Source organism: Phyllostomus discolor, chromosome 2 (assembly GCF_004126475.2).
Source record: "Phyllostomus discolor isolate MPI-MPIP mPhyDis1 chromosome 2, mPhyDis1.pri.v3, whole genome shotgun sequence".
NCBI classification, from domain to species: domain Eukaryota; kingdom Metazoa; phylum Chordata; class Mammalia; order Chiroptera; family Phyllostomidae; genus Phyllostomus; species Phyllostomus discolor.
In genome coordinates, this window is record NC_040904.2 from 107,284,127 (window position 1) to 107,305,538 (window position 21,412).

Here is a 21,412-nt window from a genome sequence, read left to right on the forward strand (position 1 = left end):
GGTCTGGGGACAAACCTTGGTCTCTGAGCTCAATGGGGCCCAGAAGAGAGCGAAGGGGAGTATCTGCTCTCAGCCTGATTGCACAGCCCTTCCTGTGTGGCTGTAATCTCTAGACTTGCAGAGATTTGAGGCTGGGCTGGGTTAATTATGGAAATCAAATTTCTTACTGCTCCAGAAATTAACTCAAGCAACCAGAACTATGGATCTAGGGGCAGGGAGATGTGCCCGTATTGGGCACCCTCAGGGTGGGATACAAGCCAGAATGCGAAAGGAGAGGGATACTTACACAGCCAAGCCCATGATGCAGGGATCCAATCTACATGGGGAAATAGCAAAGAAAAAAAAGACATCAATATTCCAAAAGATATAGCTGGGCCCTGAGTAAATTAATAAGCCATGCAATCCTCTCTTAAGGCACTTTCCCTTAGCTCCACCAGCTACACCAGGGGGAGAGGTTGGGGAGGCCCTCTCACTGGTAGGCTCTGAGGGTATTCCCAAGTCACAAAGGAACTGTACAACCCTGCCCATCCGTTTAATAAGAGCCTCAGATTCTCTTCCACTTTAACCCTGAGTAAATGGTTGTTATTCCCAAATATTACAAGCCACTTAAAGAAACCCAAACCCTGAAAGAAATAACCAGCCTTGCCCAGAAGGGGCACCTGGGCCACTGGCAGCAGCTGAGGCCAGCAGGTGGCCTTGGTGGGAAGGGGGATGTGACCACCTCAGGTCCCCTCTAGCAGCTCTTCTGGGACACAGGGCCACCACATACCGGCTTCTTCCCCACAATGAGCTTCTCCACCTTCTGCACCTGGGACACATGGTCCTCATTGGTTTTTAGCTCCCGCTTGCGGATCCGCTCGTAGATACCGATCAGCATCTCCCGGGGAATGTCCTCGCCATCATCTACACCTGTGCAGGAGACAGTGGTCAGGCATCAGTTGGGCTGGGGCCTGGGTGGCCCAGTTAGCCTTGGACGCCAAGCATACTCTGACTTACCAGTTTCTAAACCAAATCAGAATACCGATCCTTTTTACCACTCCCAGCAGAACCACAGACCTCCCAGACCCACAGCTATTAAACATCCTTGGTCAATCATAAATTCCTCAGAGTCCTTCCATCAGGGACAAGGCCAGCACAGCTACCTAACCAAGCATAGGGGGGCTGCTCAGATGGCTTTATAAATATTACCTTGCTGATCCACAGTCCCATGGGGTGGGCATACTGCCCCATTCCACAGATGAGAAAGCCAAGGACCAGGGAAGGGGTTGGGGTTGAGGTGAGGGGAGGCTATATAGATAGGATTTGTAAGTTCAGGCTCCAAAACTGGGCCCAAGTCCTCACTTCACCTCTTGTTAGCCTTGTGACCCAGTGTTTCTGAGCTGGGCATCTGTGAAACAGGCCATCAAGAGCACAGGTGACTTCAGAGGGCTGTTGTGAGGAAGTGTGAGCAGCTCATGGTATGTCCCACAAAGTGAGAGCTCAGTACATCTAACCAGTTTGCCAGCTGTTGCCCCATGGGCAGTAACTGGGGGGGCCAGGACTTGAACCCAGATTGCTCTGATAACAAGTGCATACCTTCTGCTGCACCTCCTGCAAATTGCTGTGAGAAAAGAAACTCAGCCCTACTCACAAAAGAAACACAAACCCACATCCATCCTCAGACAGTAGACCGGCACAAGTTCAGAGGTTTGAGAACATGCTCTGTTGGAGAGGCTTATGGGGAGGGGCTTACAAAGCTCTTCAGACCTAGCAGCAGCCCTCACACAGTACATGCTCCGTGTAGGGAATGACTATCTGAGTGCTCTGAACTAAGCTTCTGTGTCCCCTCAGGGGCCAGTCAAGCTAGGGAAGGGGGTGATCTCACCATCTCCTGGTGGCCTCTATTCTCTCTAGCCTTCCTGTTATGGCAGTGCCCACCACCAGGGGATATGCTAGAATGGTTCAAATCCCAGGAGAGGTGACAGAACAGCCTTTGTTACAAAAATAAAGAAGAGTAGAAATTTTAAACTGCTCAACAAGCTCACCATTGGATTTGATTTATACCAGCCTTTTTTCACTTAAAAAAAAAATATGATACCTCCTCCCTGGCTGCTTGAAGATCAGCCACCATCATGAACGGCACAGTAACTATCCAGACCGACTAACAGACTGCTTCAGCGGAAACAAATGGTCATTGACATCCTTCATCCTGGGAAGGACAGAAATTCGGGAAAAAGTAGCCAAAAGATATGACATCACACCAGATGTCATCTGCGTATTTGGATTCAGAACCCATCTTGGTGGTAGCAAGACAACTGGCTTTGGCAAGATTACACAAAGAAAAATGAACCTAGACACAGACTTGAAAGACATGGCCTATAGGAGAAAAAGACCTCAAGAAAATACCAAGAGGAATGCAGGAACAGAATGAAGAGAGTTGGTGAAACTGCAGAGACCAATGGTGGTGCTGCAAAAAGTGAGCTAGAGATTAGACAACAAAAGGAGTAAAGATTCTTCAGTGACCTTCTCTGTGGTAATTGTACAGATTTTCATGAGAGGATTAATAAACTAAGAACTTTTATGTGAAAAAAATTAAATACAATTTTTAACAATGATACCATTTCTAAGGGGACCTCAGTCCGCTATAGCTGGTATTTCCCAAGGAGAGGGATACAGTTCCTTCTCCCCTTCCTTCCAGGACTCCAGCTACAAAAGGCACATGCCAACAGCTAACATGGAGTCACCTGGAAAACAGTTGTTCCCATTTCGATTCCTTCCCTATCTGATGCCAGGAGAAGGCCCCCCTCTTTCTGCCTACCTCATCGGCACCTGTCTAACATGGAGCCACCTGCCAAGGACGGAAGGGCAGCCTCAGCCTCAGGGCCTAGCCAGAAACAGCTCCTGCTGGAATCAGCAGCGGTACTTTCTTTTCATTGTATGCATTTTATAATGACTGCCTATGTGTGGCAAATGCTACTGGTTTCCCATTTACGATGATATAAGGCTCCTTTTAAAGATATATTTAGACTTCCGGCAAGATGGAGGAATAGGTGGACACACCGTACCTCCTCGCACAACCAAGATTAGAACAACAATAATTTACAACAATAATTTACAGTCAGAATAACACCCAGATCCGGCAGAGGATTTATCTGAATGGAAGTCGGGCAGCCAAGAAGTTGAAGTAGACGTGTTCATCTGAACTGGTAGGAGAAGACGAGCAGGGCGGGCGCGGGGCTGGCTCGGGTTGGCAGTGCGCGGAGGTCGGGGGAAGGTTTGGTGCGAACCCGGCGCAAAAGCCATCCGGCACGCAAGAAGGCAGCGGTGATCCCTGAGTACGCAAGCTGCGGCTGGCAGACCCAGAGGGGTAGTGATTGTGGACCAGGGCAGAACTTGCGGCCGGAAGCCCAGACAAGGGTCTGAGTCCAGGAAAACGGAACTACTGCCATTGTTTTCTCCCCGCCCCGCTCCCGCCCCGCCCCCACATATAACGTCACAATCTAGCGACTGGGGTGCCCAGCCCCGGTGAGCATCTAAGGCTCCGCCCCCCACCGTAAAAAGAGCAACCAGACCGAAAAAAAAAAAAAAAAAAAAAAAGGAGAGACAGGGGAAAAAAAAATATGTTTTCAACAGAGCAGATCAGTCCCCCAGGACTCATCCTTATGAGCGACCAAGAATTAGCCAATCTATCAGATGCGCAGTTCAAAACGCTGGTGATCAGAAAGCTCACGGAACTGGTTGATTTTGGACGAAATCTAGATGAAAGAATGCAGATTACCATAAAACAGATGCAGGAAGACATGCGGAGGACAGCCAATAGTGAAAGGAAGGAATCTGAGTCTCAAAACAATACAGTGGACCAGAAGGAAGATAGAATCAACCAAGCAGGGAAGCATGATGAAATAAGAATTCAAAAAATTGAGGAAAAGATTAAGAGCATCCAAGACACCTTTAAACGTTCCAATATCCGAATTATAGGGGTACCAGAATCAGAAGGGGAAAAGCAACAGATTGAGCATGTATTTGAACAAATAATAAAGGAGAACTTCCCCGATCTGGCAAAGGGAGCAGTCTTCCAAGAAATCCAAGAAGCTCAGAGAGCCCCAAAGAAGTTGGACCCAAGAAGAAACACACCAAGGCACATCATCATTACATTAGCCAAGGTAAAAATGAAGGAGAGAATCCTAGAAGCAGCAAGAGGTAAGGGGACAGTCACCTACAAAGGAGTTCCCATCAGACTGTCAGCTGATTTCTCCAAAGAGACCTTACAGGCAAGAAGGGGCTGGAAAGAAATATTCCAAGTCATGAAAGAGAAGGACCTACATCCCAGATTGCTCTATCCAGCAAAGCTTTCATTTAGAATGGAAGGGCAGATAAAGTGCTTCTCAGATAAGGTCAAGTTAAAGGAGTTCATCATCACCAAGCCCTTATTTTATGAAATGCTAAAGGGACTTATCTAAGAAAAGAAGATAAAGAAAAGACATGTATAGTAAAAGGACAGCAAACTCACAAATATTAACAACCACACCTAAAGCAAAACCAAAAGAAACTAAGTAAACAATTAGAACAGGAACAGAACCACAGAAATGGAGGACACATGGAGGGTTAGCAGCCCGGGGGTGGGAAGAGGAGAGAGGGGGAAAAGGTATAGAGAATAAGTAGCATAGAATGTAGGTTGAAAATAGATAGGGGGAGGGCAAGAATAGTACAGGAAATGTAGAAACTAAAGAACTCATAAGTATGACACATGGACATGAACTAAAGGGGGAAATGTGGGTGGGAGGGGGGTACAGGGTGGAGGGGAGAGAAGGGGGGAAATGGGACAACTGTAATAGTATAATCAATAAAATATATTAAAAAAAAAATAAAGATATATTTAGGACTTCCAGCCAAGATGGAGGTGTAGGTAGACACACTGTGCCTCCTCGCACAACCAAAAGAAGGATAACAACAAATTAAAAAAAAAAAAGACAACCAGAGCTGACAGAAAATCAAACTGTATGAAAGTCTGACAACCAAGGAACTAAAGAAACATTCATCCAGACTGGTAGGAGGGGTGGAGATGGGCAGCTGGGTGGAGAGGACTCCCAGCGAGGCAGTGGCTGGAGGACTGGGGTTGGGCAAGGCAGCAGCTTGAGGACTGGGCATTCCCATATTCGTGTGCAGATAAACCAGAAGGAACAACTGGGTAGCGTGATAGACCTTGAAACCCAGGGTTCCAGCTCGGGGAAATAAAGCCTCAAAGCCTCTGACTGAAAACACCTGTGGGGGTTGACATGGCAGTTGGAGAAACTCCCAGACTCACAGGAGAGTTCATTGGAGAGACCCACAGGGTACTAGAACATACACAAACCACCAACCCAGGAATCAGCACTAGAAGTGCCCAATTTGATTGTGGATAGTAAGGGAAATGACTGAAAACTGGCAGAGAGTGGAGCAAGTGTCACTGTTCCCTCTCTGACTCTTCCCCCACATATAACATCACAACGAATCAAGGTGGGTAGCTTCACCCTGATGAACACCTAAGGCTCAACCCCTTACTACATAACAGGTGCGCCAATACAAAAAAAAAAAAGGCCCAAATGAAAGAACAGATCAAAGCTCCAGAGAAAATACAACTAAGCGATGAAGAGACAGCCAACCTATCAGATGCACAGTTCAAAACACTGGTAATCAGGATGCTCACAGAATTGGTTGAATATGGTTGCAAATTAGAGGAAAAAATGAAGGCTATGAGACGTGAAATAAAGAAAAATGTACAGGGAACCAACAGTGATGGGAAGGAAACCAGGATTTAAATCAACAGTTTGGAGAAGAAGGAAGAAATAAACATTTAACCAGAACTGAATGAAGAAAGAAGAGTTAAAAAAAATGAAGAGAGGCTTAGGGACCTCCAGGACACCTTTAAACATTCCAACATCTGAATCATAGGGCTGCCAGAAGGAGAAGAGGAAGAGCAAGAAATTGAAAACTTATTTGAAAAAATAATGAAGGAAAACTTCCCCAATATGGCAAAGGAAATAGACTTCCAGGAAGTCCTGGAAGCTCAGAGAGTCCCAAAGAAGTTGGACTCAAGGAGGAACACACCAAGACACATCATAATTATATTACCCAAGATTAAAGATAAGGAGAGAATCTTAAAAGCAGCAAGAGAAAAGGAGACAGTTACCTACAAAGGAGTTCCCATAAGACTCTCAGCTGATTTCTCACAAGAAACCTTGCAGGCAAGAAGGGGCTGGAAAGAAGTATTCCAAGTCATGAAAGGCAAGGACCTACATCCAAGATGACTCTATCCAGCAAAGCTTTCATTTAGAATGGAAGGGCAGATAAAGTGCTTCCCAGATAAGGTCAAGTTAAAGGAGTTCATCATCACCAAGCCCTTATATATGAAATGTTAAAGGTACTTATCTAAGAAAAAGAAGATAAAAAATATGAACAGTAAAATGAGAACTCACAGCTAAACTAAGCAAACAACTAGAACAGGAACAGAACCACAGAAATGGAGATCACATGTAGGGTTATCATCAGGGGAGTGAGAGAGGGGGAGAGGGGGAAAAGATACAGAAAATAAGCAGCATAGATGGTAGGTAGAAGATAGATAGGGGGAGGGTAAGAGTAGTGTAGGAAATGTAAAAGCCAAAGAACTTATATGTATGATCCATGGACATGAACTAAAGAGGGGGAATGTGGGTGGGAGTTGGTGTTCAGGGCAGAGGGGAATGGGGGGGTGGGACAATGGTAATAGCATAATCAAAAATATATATTCAAATATATATATTTAAATAAAAAGACAAAAACAAAAGGGCAAAGTGGTTTCGAGAAGAACATTAAGTGTCAAGGAGGGATGGGTTGGGCAGACACAGTGAGGGGTGCAGCAGTGACAGCCAGTGCTGGTCTGTTTGGCTGCCGCCTGCTGGAGGCTCCAGGACTCTCAACACCCAGACTCCATTCTGTTCTCCTGTATGTCCTCCTAACCAGGACTTGCTTGACCCGTGTCTGGCCTGGCCCTCTGGTACTACAATGAGCTGGTCTCTCCAGCCTCTGCCCCTCATAATCAACTCCCCTCCACCTCAACTTGTCAAACCCCTATGCATCCTCTAACAACAAGCTAAAAACATCACTTACTCCAGGGGTTAGGCTCCCTACATCCTAAGACCCAGGCATGTCACCCAGTCTGTGCTCCTACTAGGGGCACCCCTAAGAAAGCACTTGCTCTTTACAGTAATTTGTGCTGTGTCTGCCAGTTCTTGGGACCAACACTCCTCAAAGGCCCCTCTGAGCAAGAACTGCAGGTGCTGAAGCCAAGGCCCCCTTGCTCTCCCATGTACCCAGCATGAGGCTGTGTCGCATTCACCTCTCAGCCCCACACATGGCTGGGCGCTCATGCTCAGAGGGCATTTATGGGAGACTGTGCATCTGAGCCCAGGGCCAGAATAGCTCACCTCGGAGGTTCTTGACGAAGTCCTCCAGCTTCATCTTGCGCTCAGGCTTGACGTTGGGGCTATACATGTCTGTGTTGAGCAGGATGATGGCGAAGGCCAGGATGAAGATGGTGTCTGGGTTCCGGAACTGTCGCACCACCCCAGGGTTGCAGATGCAGTACCGCTGGCTGGGAGCCGTGGAGATGGAAGAGGGTCAGGGCTATCTCAGTCAGGGAAGGGAGGGAGTCTTGCCTATCACTCATGAGTGGCTGCCTAGCTCTAAACAGCTGAGGCTGGTCACTGCCCTTGGAGCCTCACCTTCTGCACCTGGTAAAGAGGGATAATACTTGCCTGGCAGAGAGTGGGTCCTGACTATCCACTCGCCCCTTCTCACTTTAGTTTTATCCCTGAACAGTAGGCAATGGCTTTCAGGGTGAAGACCACATTTCCTAGGCTCCCTATGATGGGTACAGGCACGTGATTAAGTTATGGACAAGGGGATATGTGCCCCTTCAAGGCTGTGCCTTAGAAAGCAGGAATGTGACGGTGGGTATTGGATTGAGGTTAAAGAGCCTGGCCTCCACACCAGTGAAGGTGGAGATACACTTCCATCTTGTTTCAGTCTTGGCTTCTGGGGAATCTTGTTAAGGTACCTAAGCTCACAGCCTCAAATACACCCCCCTGGGGCAACAGCCTTTGTGGGGAAACTTACAGAGGCAGGAGCCACATTATACTATCTGCCCCCACCTCCAAGAGGCCTCTCCATTGGTAACCTCATGGAGGCATGGTAAGAGTGGTAGAAACAGAGAAGAGGAACTAGGTGGGGCATTGTTTCTGAAGCAGTAGCCACCATCGCTCAGACAATGTAGGCTTCAATTCTGTCTTCCCCATTAGGGCCACCCCCTTCAAGAAGCCCTCCTGAAAGGAAGTGGCTGAATATCCCCCCTACCCAAGGCCCTAGGACTGCCCTCCTCCTGTGTCCACATTCCACCTTGCCCCACCACTTATGGTGAGCCCAAAGTGCTTCATCAGCAGTTGACTGTGTCTATCATGCTCAGCAAGGAGCAGAGGCCCCTGCACCACAGTGTGCACAGGGTTCCAGGATGAAAGACTGTGTAGTGACCTCCAATGCAGGCTGTCTGTTGTGCCAGGTGTTGGGCTAAGTGTGCCCACACATCCTAAGTGGTTTAAACCTTCCAATCTGTCTAGGGTAGTGCTTTTGTTATTCCTACTCTACAGGCAAGAATGTGAGGCACAGAGAGGTTAACAAGCACAAGGTCACACAGCTGGTAAGTGGTGGAGTAGGGTGTTAGAATCAGGCCATCTGGCTCTGCAGCTTGTGCTCTGAGTCACTATGAAAGAGTGGCTGTCCCTGTAAAAGGGCAAACAAATGAAAACACAGATGGACTCATGAATAGATGAGGCTCATGAGGACTTGGAGGAAGACAAAGACAATTCAAAAACCCTGGCTCTAGCACTGACCAGCACAGTGCCTGGCACCCAGGAGAGGCTTCTACCCCACCTCCCAGGCGAGTTCAGGGCCACCTAATCCTGCATAGGAAAGGGGGCCTAAGGGGTTCTGCCCTTGAACTAGGAACCTTCCTTTCCCTGACACCCTCCCCCTGCCCTGCCATGGCCCAACCTGAAGGCCTCAATGAGCCGCTCCACCTTCTGAGCCTCCCCCTGGACCCGAATGTGTGCTTGGAACTTCCTGAGGGCTTCGTCCAGCTCCATGGCAGAGAAGTCCATCTCGTCCACCACGCAGCTGAAACAAGACAAGGCCACATCAGAGTCCTCTTCCCACACAGCCCCTGCTGCCTTCCCATCCGTAGGGTGGGCACATGCTTGCAAAGGATGCACAGAGGGGTGGTGCAGGAGAGTCACGGAGCTGCCCTCGGGGCCATAGGGACAGTGCTGCCACTGGTCTGGGAGGACACCTGCTCAGCTTCTCCCATCAGCAGACAATTGAGATTATGGCCAAAGATCCCTATGCTTCTGGGGGGTCCATAAAGCCCTGAAACTGTAGGACAATGTTGGTGCCTATGTCTATGTGTGCAATTTTCTATAGACATACAGGCAGCCAGAGCATATAAGGACCCTTCATACAGAAACAAACGTTTTCAAGCCTGTGTGTTATACCAGGCATGTAGCAGACTTAGTGCATGAATCTTCTCATGTTCTGTGAGAGAGACGAGAAGCATACTCCCATCTTCACAAGGAGGAAATGGAGACTGGGGCACTAACTCTCCATAAGCCATCTTACGCAGAGCCTATCCTGCCACATAAAGGATATGGGGAGAGGTGGCTAGGTTTGGCCAGTGTTTTTGAGACCCTCTTGTCTGCCAGTCAGAAGAATGGGGAGTGGAGCCTGGGGAGGCCTCTGGTTCTTATCAGAGACAGGCTCTCGCCTTACAGCCTGCTTTGTCTTCTGATCAGGACTCCTGAACAGACGGAGAGGTCTGCACCAAGGACCCAAACAGCGTAAACTGGTGTCTGTTTTATGTCTGTAATAAGGCCATGGCCACCCTTGCTGGGACTGCAGAGGCCTTGGCAATGGGGGAACCTAATCCCACTCCTAGAGCACAAACTTCACTGGGGGCAATGGTCTTAGGATAAGATGTTTGTGTCCCCCGTACTTTTCCGAGCACTTGGGGCAACAGCCTTTGTGGGGAAAGTTAGGGGGCAGGGGCCACATGGTACTATCTGCTGACCAGCACCTGAGTAGGATGCTGGTGTGGAGGGAAGAACCTCACTACTTCCTGTGGCCACTGCTATTTTCTGATCCAAGGAGAACAATGCACGGATTTCCTATGGACCAGAAGCCAGTGTGGAAGCGGGCACAGAGGGGAGTGCAGGAATGGCTATAGGGGAGTGGGGGCTGGACCCAACTGGTCTTAGGCCCAATTCACTAAGGAGCTAATCTGCTTTTCCCTGAACCATTTCCTCATACTGGTTTGATAGGGGGAGAGAGTGGCATTAACCATACTGCGAAGGCAGCAGGCCTTTCCCAAAGAGGCCAGGACTTAAACACTGAGCAGGAAGAAAGTTGCCCCGATGGGCACATCTGGCTAAAAAAGGACACAAGACTCCATTCTGGTGGGTACTGGCCACATACCAGCAATGGCCAAAGTCCCTGGCTCAAGTACTTCCTGTGTGTGCATCTGTGTGTGTCCATGTGTGTGATTGAATGAGTATGTGCATATGTATGTGCATGTATGTGTAGGGTGCACCCAGGCCAGTCCCTCCCCCTCTGACCCTGGGTTTCCTTATCTGTGAAACAGAGGCCACAGCACCCATCCACCTTCCCCCAGGGAAGAATCAGAGGTAGCAGGCACACATGTGGCCATGCCCCTTGATTGTCCTTTTCCTTGATGAGGCAGGGGCTGGACAGATGTAAGCCGCTGCCATTGTTACTCATGGTTGGCTCTTTACCTGGCTCTGATTTCTGTTTCTGGGTGATCTGTCCTAGGACAGCATATCGACTCCTAGCTGCCTGAGTCAGAAAAATCCTCAACAATAAGCATGGGGAAAACCCCTCAGGACACAGCAAAAGATGGGCAGGACACGTACAGAGCCATCCCATTCTGCTGGCTTTGGCTCCTCACCTGTGAAAGGGTGTCACTGATATCTGACACCCACCCCCACAGGTGAGATAAGGACACAGGGCCTGAACATAGTAAACACAAGGGTCCAAAAGCGGGTGCCTTTCTACTCAGGACAGTCTGAAAGAGGAAAGGAGAGATTTAGGATACATGCTGTGCATACTTATCAAAATTGCCAGCAGCTACCAGGGAGCTGGAAACCCATTTTTCTGCAGCATTCCAAGTAGCTGAGTGCCCTGGCCTCCAGCTCTCTGGGCTAGGGGTGGGGGTGGAGTGAGGAGGTAGGGGTTGGACTCTTACCCCCTGATCTTCCATCCAGGAAAGGCAAGAGAGAGAGGTAGAGGCGGAGACCTGGGTGTGGTGCTGCCTTTCTTGGAGAGGCTGGAGTCTCTGTGGGCTGGCTCCCCTCACTCCATCAGAGGGCATATGTCAAGGCCCTGACCTCCCACACCTCTGTCCCACCGAGTGCTGGGTGGCTCAGCTGCCTGAAGGGGAGCTGTAGTACCAAGGGTGCAGGGGGGCACCCAAGGGTGAATGCCCACATACATGTCTGGCAAGGTATGTGTAAAATGGTGTGGGGGTGTCTAGGAGCTAGATAAAGGTAAGGGGAGGTTTTGCTATATGTCCCAGCAAGCAGGGCAAGCCTGACAAATCAAGGAGTCTGCCACATGAACGTGTCCATGTGGCCCAAGCCCCAGCCCCAGAACTCACTCCAGCACATCGCGGTTGAACTGCTTCTGCCTGTTGCCCAGGAACTCGCCAATCATCTGCCGGCTCAGGCCCTTGCGCTGCAACAGGAAGTGGGCTACTCCCACTGGTGTGTCCGGCACAAAGCCACGCTCAATGAGGTACTGGATGCCCTTCTCAGGCTTCCTGGTGGGTGGGACAAAAGACAGGCTCAGCCCTGGCAACTCTGGCCCTTTCAGGCTTGCTTTCTACCTCTGTGGGCACTCAAGGCACCCCAGCTGTCCCTGGGAGACCCCGTGTTCTCGGCACCATGTCCTGTCCTATCCCCAGCCTGCAACATGTGGGAACCCAGAACTGCTCAGACCCTGCACCAAGAATAGGTAAGACTGGGCCAGACACAGGAACATAGCCATGGGTGCTGGAGCAGAGACCCTCCCCAGCTGCCCTGAGCTGACCCAAACACTGGCCCCATACAGAACCGGCCCCCACCCACCCAGCTCTATGCTCCCCACTGAGTAGAAGCTGGTGCCCCATGCTGCACTTTCCAGGGAGATTAGAACCCCTCACCTGGCACATGCTGGCATGTTGGTCTCCCCTCCACCCACCCACAGAGAATAAACAATCTCTAACCCTGTGCATCACTATCTAAGCACCCTATACCCTAACTAACTTACTTCTTACACTTCTCTTTGGGGTCAGCACTCTTGTTACCTGGGCTGTTTAGGAGCCCCACAACCTTGTGACCTTGCCTTGTTGTAAGGACTTGCTAACAGTGCCTGGAATGATGCCCACAATAAGCACCAGGAGAGGATCTTAGGATTAGCCACAATTTACAAAAGAAATGAAGATGCATATGCCCTCCCTGAGCAGTCGACAAGGGCTTTGGAGACCTTTGGAGACAGGCTGAGCACATCCACCTGCACAGGGAGCTGTGGGGCAGGGAGGCCCCCTTGGGCTCAGCTGTGACCTCTGGTAGGCCCCTCCACCCCTGAGTCTCCATCCTCCTGCCTGTTGTATGGGATGACATGAGCTTGACTGACCTCACAGGGCGGTCCTGATGGTCCAAGGAGACAGAGTAAGGTGAGGGGGCCACACATGAGACCCTGACAACCCCAGAACCTGAGAACTATGGAGCCCTTAGGGTGCACCCAGGGGCCGGCGGTACTCCTTGCCCAGTGGGCAGAGATCAGTGTTCTGCTGTCCCCTGAGGACATGGAGATGAGGCCATTGTCAACCTGCCCCATCAGTGCTGCAGCTCCTGGACGACAGCAGTGTCCTGCAGGTACTAGATTTCCCCATGTAAGCAAAAGTGAGCCTTCTGCTACAAGGTGACCCTTCTATTTATATCCTGGGATGACCATACACCCTGACCTCACCCTCAGGAGCTTGGCAGGAAACAGCTGCTAGCCAGATGGTTCTTGGCACTACTGTGGTGACAGAGTGGCCTTGTTCCCTCACCCCTGCCAGGGCTCTCAACATCCCCCATTCTTCCCCATGACTCTAGAATCTTTAACCAAGAACCCCCCACACTGCAGGCCTCTCCAGCCACTCCACAGCTAATACTATGTCCAGGACAGGTCATGTCTCCTCACTGACCCACTCCATGCTGACCCCCATGGGACCCTAGCCCATGCCCACCTCCCCTCCCTCAACATCTACCTTTTTTTAAATTTTACTGTTGTTCTATTACAGTTGTCCCAATTTTAACCCCCTGTTGCTCTCCACTGCCCTGCCCACCATGCCCCCCCAGTCAATCCCTACCCTGTTGTCTGTGTCAATTGGTCACTTAAACACGTTCCTTGATTGGACCCTTCCCCTTCTTTCCACCATTACCTCCCTCCCCCCACACCTCTCTGGTCACTGTCAGTCTGTTCCTTGTTTCCGTGCCTCTAGTTCTATTTTGCTGGTTCATTTGTTTTGTTCATTAGTTTCCTGTTATATGTGAGATCATAAGTTATGCCTTTCACTCCCTGGCTTATTTCATTTAGCAGAATGCTCTCCAGTTCCATCCACACTGTCCTGAAAGGTAGGAGCGCCTTCTTTCTTTCTGCTGTGTAGTATTACATTGTGTAAATGTACCATTGTTTTTTGATCCACTCATTTACTGATGGGCACTTGAGCTGTTTCCAGCACTTGGCTATTGTAAATAATGCCTCTATGAGCACTGGAGTGCATAGGTTCTTTTGAATTGGTATTTCAGGATTCTTAGGGTATAATCCCAGCAGTGGAACTGCTGGGTCAAAAGGCAGCTCCATTTTTAGTTTTCTGAGGAAATTCCACACTTTTTTCCACAGTGACTGCACTTGTCTGAATTCCCACCAACAGTGCACTAGGGTTCCCTTTTCTCCACAACCCCCCCAACACTTGTTTGTTTGTTGATTTGTTTATGATGGCCATTCTGACTGGTATGAGGTGGTGCCTCATTGTGGTTTTCAAAGATCTTATTTATTTATTTATTTATTTTTAGAGACGGGAAGGGAGAAAGAAGGAGAGAAACAGCAATGTGTGGTTGCCTCACATTCCCGCTACTGGGGATGTGGCCTACAACCCAGGCATGTGCCCTAACTGGGAATTGAACCAGCGACCCTTTCGTTTGCAGTTCATTTCCCTGAGCCACACCAGTAAGGGTTCATTGTGGTTTTAATTTGCATCTCTCTGATGACTAGTGATGTCGAGCAGCCTTTCATATGTTCTTGGGCCCTCTGTATGTCCTCCTTGGAGAGGTATCTTTTCAGGTCTTTTGCCCACCCTCCTTCAACTTCTAGACGAGGGGTCATCCATGGGCCTGTGCAACTGTGCGGCGATGACTGGATGGCTGGGCCAGGCCTCTCCTACTCAGACAGATGCCTTGAATCACCTACCCACCCCTGGCCTGCTTGGCCCCTTGATGGCCCTGATATGGTGCCCAGGTCAGGCCCAGCCAGTTCCTGCTTCCCAGGAGGATGGCTTCTCTCCCTTCTCTGCTCCCACACACACCTTCCTCTGCTTACATACAATGTCATGCAGCATCATGGACTTCCAGGAAATGGGCTCTTCCACCTTAGGGAAGCTCAAATGGAAGAGTGGACACACTGCAGGAAGGAGTAGCTTGCAAGGGCCCCTGGCTAGTGGTGTTGAGCAGCCTTTCATGTCTAGGTTCTTCCTAGATTATGCACCATGTGTCTCCTCCAGGCCAGACACTATTTGGGACCATAGCGGGGAGCAGGGCCAGCCATAATTGCCCAGTGCAATGGTAGGCTGCATTCCAGTCTGAAGAGCAAAGGGACTGAGAGATAGCCAGAGGACATGGGGAGGGGCTCCTGCAAGTGAAGCAGAGGCCTTCTCTGAACAGGTGACACTCAATGACCAAAGTGATTAAGAAGCTTTCTGGTGGAGGTAAAAGCAAATATGAAGGCCCTGGGGTGGGCATGGGTTCTGCAGGAGGATCAAGACCTGGGGTGGGCACGGGTTCTGCAGGAGGATCAAGAGGCGGATCCAGGGTGGCTGAGAATAGAAGAATAGGGGCTCTGGGGGAGGGGGTGACTGTGTAGTCAGGAATGGGTGGGGGGTGGACCACATAGGACTGTGTAGGCTGTATAGAGTGTCTGGTTTTCCTCTGAGTGGGATGAGAAGTCCCTGTATGTTCTGAATAGGGCAATAATGGGACCTGATGCCCATGTTTAAGAAGCTCCCTCTGGCTGCTCTGTAGGGAGCAAGGCCAGGCCCAAGCTGGGAACCCAGCTAGAAGACTCCTGCAGGTATCCAGGCAATGGTGCACCGGGTGGGGAGACACAGTTGATTTAGGACATAATTTGAGGGTAGAAATGACAATATCTGCCAGCAGATCTGTGTGTGAACCTGATGGCTCCAGCTTTTAGTATTTGGGAGGGACTCATTCCACCCAGCAGGTTCCACAGAGATGCTGCAAGAAAGGAATCAGAACTGACTGGGCCTTGGCCAGTGATCAGGAGCTCTACAAGAAATTGAGAGGAAAGGCATGGTGGCAGAAGGTACAGATGAGGAGCTGAGTAAGGTGGAGGGGTCAGGCCAGGCTGAGGGTTCCAGGGTCCTGATGAATACAGCTGGTGAAGGGAGTCTCTGAATGGCTATACACCGGGGAGTGAGCAGCCTTGGGTGACCTCTCTGACAGCAATCAGCCAGTACACCGCACATCTGCTGATGCTGAGTCCCCTGCCTATTGGGACTTTGCTGGCCCCCTGGCCACACTCAGTAGTGCAGTCAGGCCCTTCCTGCCTTCAGTCTGCCCTGCATCGCTGTCTGTCAACAGCCTGGATCGGCTGCTCCAAGTCAGCTGCTGATTCAGTCTCAGCTGTAATAGGTGAGCACATGCAGACCACACCAGTGATTTCCCTTACAGCATCTCTCACCCTTGGGCTGTGAGCAGTCAGTTGCGATGCCAAGCTTGTGGGGCTTTCATGAAGGCAGTGAACTTAAGGGTCACTGATCTGCTGTAACCAAATGCTAAGTGCTTTGCCTGCTTTTTTTCCAGCAGGGTCCTGGAGGGTCAAAAGCAGGCTTCTCTTGTCCTTTTTAGCTGCTTGAGCTGCTGAAGAGAAGCAGAAGTAGGTGGCTGGCTGCATAGCACCTCCCTGCCAGGCATTGGTAGGCTTCCAGATTTTCCACCCTACCTTGAGCTCTGGCTACCAGACCTAACAAGCTAACCTCACTCCCAGCCTGGCCAGTCAGAGCCCACCATAGCAAGTGGTTCAGAGAGAGCCAGCAGGAGTCAATGAAGGACGAGGGGCTCCCTCCCGGCCTTGAGGTTGGACCATAAGCCGGGGCCCACTGGTGGCCCTTCTGCCCCAGTGGGGAGACCAGCAAGGGATGGGGCTGAGTCTGGGGAAGATGACTAAGAGATGATCAACAGCTTTTCAGGTGCATTAACCAGTAGGGCCTCTATGCTTAAACCAGTTTCATTGGGCTCCTGTCACTTGTGTCTCTGACTGACACAGAGACCAACATAAGGGTCTGTACACCTGCAGTGTCTAAGGATCCTCCAAGGTCAGGAGGCTGGGCCACCCTGGTGATGGCTCTCAGACTGGCCACAGGGGTGGGATGGGCTCACCAAGTATGGCAGGAGAATCCCTGCATGCCTGGAAGTGCCCTGCAATTTGGTAACCCAGTCTTGAAGCCTTCCAATGTCCTGCAGAGGAGTGACCACCTTCTATCTGCTCACATACCTCCCTAACCAGCAAGGTCACCAACTCCTTGATTGCCTATTTTATTCAGCTCTGATATTTACAAAGGTCTTTTTGATATTGAGAACCCAAGACACAAGCTGAACCTGGTTGCTGAGGTTTTCCTTGCATTTATCCTGGACAGAAGGTAGAAGAATGGCCCACTACCATGGCTAGGACAACCTGTTAGGGCTTGCCTTGGCACTGTCTTCCTCTCTGAGGGACTCGGCACAAGCACCACAGACCCAGGACACAGGTAAGGATCCTTGGGGCTCTGAGGGCAATGAGGGCCAAAGGCTGAAGGAGTGGCTCATGTAGAGGGGAATGGGACCCCAATTTCCTTAGTAGCTCAAAGTGCTTCTAAGAGAGCCGATTGTTTAAACTGTCAGCACTATCAGCAATGACAAAGAGCCTGAAACAGGCTCAGGGGCCGATCAGAATCTTGGAGCCAGCACTTCTGGTTCTGTGGCCTTGAGCTGGTACCTGGACCTCTCTGAGCCCTGGCTTCCTAGAGCCTAGCTTCACAGGATTACTGTGAGGATTCAACGAGATGACACACATGAAGTGTTCAGCACAGTGCCTGGCATTTAGTACATATTTATACAGGTTGGCTATCATCATTGTTATTTTAATTAATCACAATAAACATGTTACATGCAAAGAGCAGAACTGGAGTTAGATCAAGAGCCCCATCCCAGCTCTGCTGCTTACAGAGAGGCTGGTCAAGCTCTGTACCCTCTGGGCCTGCTCCTCCTCTCAGGCAGAGTGCAGCTGCCCCAGTGGATGTTGGAAGGGTGAAATCTCAGAACAACCCCTAGACTCTCAGCAGTGCTCTCTGCCTTCTTCCTGAGCAGCTTCAGCAGGCAGCAGGCAGGGTGACACCTGGCAGCTGGCAAGCCCCAGGGGTTGGATGTGGGTAGAGGGGAAGCCTGCATCCCAATGCAGGTCCTGGGCTAGAAGGTACCTCAGAGGACCTCAGGGATAGCTCCCAGCCCATGCAGGAGTCCCAGCACTGTCACATCACACAGTTGCTGAGGCCCTGCTTCATGCTCCTCACAGACAAGGTGCTTGCTCCCTTATGAGGACTTCTGATTCATCACAGGGCAGCTCTGGGGAGAGGACTTTGAGTTTGGAGAGGTCTGGCCTGGTCTACCTACGGCAAAACTGGCTTGGACTATGATCACATGGACCTTTGCCAGAGAGTAAGTGGGAGGGGTATGAGAGAGGGGAAAGGGATGCAGTGAGGCCTGCACCCTGGAGCACAGGAGCTGGGGACCCTGGGGTGGGATGAAAATGCCTTCCATGGGCGAGCTGGTGACAGGCTGAGTAGCTGTCCTGCTAGGTGCTGTGGGACACTAACCCTAGCTCCTGCCACTCTGGCCAGTAGGCAGGTAGAGGTGCAGAGGGCTACACATGTGGTAGCAGTTCCTACACTGGATTTTAAGAGGAGGTGTTCAGAAGCCAGGTGGCAGGGGTGTGAATTCCAGTCTGGCTACCTACCATCTAAGTGACTCTCAGAGCCTCAGTTCTCCCATCCATAAAATAAGATTAATAATAGTCCCTACACTACAAAAGAACATCACATAAAGCATGACAAGACTCATAGAACAGTGCCTGGCACACTAACAGTACATTTAAGTACTAGCCATTCTTATTATTTATGATTGCTATGTCCACCAAACCGCCAGTTGGGTCCTCCTAAAGCTTGAGGCCCTGAAAGTCCCCTCCCCTTGACATCAGTTCTGGGTGCATCCTCAGCTACTACCCTAAAACACCTCCAGGTAAAGGCTCTTGGTTCCACTGTCTCTAATCCTTGCTAGGTCTCTGACAACAGGGATCCTGTACCATTTTCCAGGTGTGGCCAGGGAGGCTCAAAGGGTACAAGGAGATGATGATATCCTGCAGCTGGTATGTGGCAGCGCTGGGGCCAAAACCCTCTTGCCTCTGGCTCCTGGACTCCAACCCTTTTCTCTAGTGCTATGAGACAGAATCTCAGAGGAATACTCAGATGTCAGGCTTGACAGCCCCAGCCTCTCCTAGCAGGCTGCGATGGGCCCTGCCTGACAATCTGCATCACTTTCTCAGGTTTCCTTTGTTTTCCTTTTCTTCCTGCTCATGGGCTCACTCACTTTGGATACATCATTTGGACCCTCCGTATTCCCCTGAAGATGGAAGGCTCACTGCTGGAACTGGGTGGGAACTAAGGGTCATCTGAAAGGCCTGGTCAGCAGAGGAGGCAGTCAGGGGTGTGGATAAGTGTGAGGACCTGGGGAGGGAGAAAGATAAGATAGGAGACAAGTGACCCTCAGGGAAAGCCACGGAAAGCAGAGGTAGGTCATGGAAAGGTGGAGTGTGGTGAGGAACGGTAGGTAGGTGGTGGAAAGGTGGGGTGTAGTGGGGACCTTCTCAGGAGGGACCCTGACCTTGGGCAATAGGGTACTCAGTGTTCACTAGAATCTCCTGTCCTCAATCATCCTCAGCCTGAAGCTCCTCAGCCTGCAGCTCCAGGGAGCTGTGACAGCACTGCCTGGCTCTCAAAGGCCTCAAGCTCCCAGCTCTTGCCTTGGTCTTTGCAGAGGGTCCTGGGGCTCCTTCTACTTAAGAGTGGAACCACCAGCCCTCTGGGTTCCAGGGGAGCTAGCCAGTAGGCACACACCTGTGGAAGGGCTTTATGAATCAAAAAGCTCTGAATCTGAATAAGAAAGGTGCTTGCTTGTTAAATAATACAGTTTGGAAAAGTGGTTTCTCCTTCAATTGCCCAACCAAGTGTGCTGAGATGATAAACCAAGGCTGGGAGGCCTGAAGGCTGTGCTTGGAGGAAGGCTGTGCCCTGTAATGTGCACACTTGATGGGCAGAAGGCATGTTTCACAAGGACTTCAAGGGCTCTTGGCAGAAAGGAGGGGGCTGCTCACACAGCTTAGCCCCACACCTCACATGCAACCAATATCACCGTGTTTGTCTCTCTCAGCACTCCAACCATCACTATCTGCCAGCGTGCTCTGCAGCCATGAAGCTATTCTAGACCCACACTGCCAGGTACCATGGCCATGAAACTATACATAGCCCATGGACACCTGCTTTGCAGCTAGTACACCTGAAAAACTGGGTTAATTTTAATGAGCTTTAATTTCAATTTTCAATAGCCCCCTATGGTTGGATCTCAGTGTTGTGAAGGTTCAAGTTATTCCAAGTTAAACCCTGAGCTGAAGGTGACTTCAATGAAAAGTCCATCAAGATTTTTCATGGATCATGACAAGCTGATCCTAAAATTCATGTACAAGAATACCTACTAAGAAGAGCCAAGGCAATTCTTAAAAAGAACAAAAAGGGGTTTGTTCTAATAAGAAGACATAAAAGTCTGATGTTGGCACAGCAATAAAAAACATCCTCTAACCATTAGTGTGGAGCTTCACAAGTATCTTTAGCCTGTTTAATGAATGTCCCAGGTCCCTAAAACAGTGCCTGGAATGTAGTAGGTGTGTAATAGGGTTTAGGCTTAACAAGGTGCAGGCTGAGAGGCCCCAGGGACCCCCACAAGCCTAGATTGGGGGCTGGGAAAACAGCTGCACAGCAATCTAGATTTTTTGCATATCAATTAACAGCAGGCTACCTTCATAGCCTGTGTGGGGCCAGGGAGATATGCATGACTTTGTCCCCTGGTGTAACTGGAAGGCAGTTACCCCCCCACCCCTTTTCAGCACCTGCTTGAGAGCTTAGAGATGGTTCACTCTGGTTCACTCTGGGCCATGCCTGCCCAGAGTAATGGCAGTGGAGAAAGGCAGAAAAATAAGGCAGTACTAGCAGGTGTAGCCGATTGTGGGAGGAGTCGGAAATGGGGTTACAGAGGAGGTTTCCAGACCAAGGTACATTGTGTTGACAAGTACGTGAGGGAAAAAGAATGCTCAGGTCCAGGTGCAGAGACAGGAAATGGATAAGCCCCTCTTTAAAGAGAAAATTATAGTTACTATTTCAATAAAAACATGCCTAAGCCCTGGCAATTCCACTTCTAGCTATCTTCCCTGGAGAGTGTATGTAAAGGTTGGATCCACACTATCCTTTTGATGACTGTGAAAAAGTAAAAGCAACTGGCCACATAAATATGGATAACCACACATGTACCCTACACAGCTCCAAGCAGAGTCGAGGTGGTCCATGGTACTAACAGGGAAGATCTCCATACCATGCATCCTTGTCACATTAAGATGATCCCCATAACTGCAGAACCAGATGATGTCAGCAAAGCCACAGTAACAGCAGCTAATACTTGGGCAGGGCTGACTCTGTGTCAGGAACTGCTCTGAGAACTTTGCACATCCCCTCCTCACATCCTCTGAAGTGGATGCTATTGGCCTCAGCCCCCTTGTACAGACAAGGCCACTGTGGCACAGGGCTGCACTGTCCAAGGATATATAGAAGGAAGTAAAAGGGCTAGGCTTGAACCCTGGTAGCCTGGCATAGAGCTGCGTTCTGTACCAGTGGTCTACAATTCCTAACAGGACATACATATGCACAGAAAAGGGACCTGGGAGAAGAGACTCCAAAATG

The 21,412-nt window shown here is 50.1% G+C and overlaps 1 protein-coding gene across 15 annotated transcripts in view; it reads right to left on the bottom strand.

Annotated features, from left to right (window-relative positions):
- Nucleotides 1-21,412, bottom strand: part of IQSEC1 (IQ motif and Sec7 domain ArfGEF 1) — a 447,285-nt gene that overhangs the window by 17,580 nt on the left and 408,293 nt on the right. For 14 of the 15 annotated variants that reach the window (XR_004901410.1, XM_036018303.1, XM_036018307.1 and 11 more), the window contains 5 exons: nt 11,714-11,875; nt 9,043-9,165; nt 7,422-7,588; nt 770-909; nt 287-316 (listed from right to left, as the gene is read on the bottom strand). Coding sequence is in view for 14 of the 15 variants with exons in the window: in XM_036018303.1 (XP_035874196.1) it covers nt 287-316; nt 770-909; nt 7,422-7,588; nt 9,043-9,165; nt 11,714-11,875 (622 nt within the window). In the remaining variant the exon portion in view is untranslated. The remainder of the gene's footprint in view (nt 1-286; nt 317-769; nt 910-7,421; nt 7,589-9,042; nt 9,166-11,713; nt 11,876-21,412) is intronic. The other variant, XM_036018305.1, reaches the window with a different exon arrangement.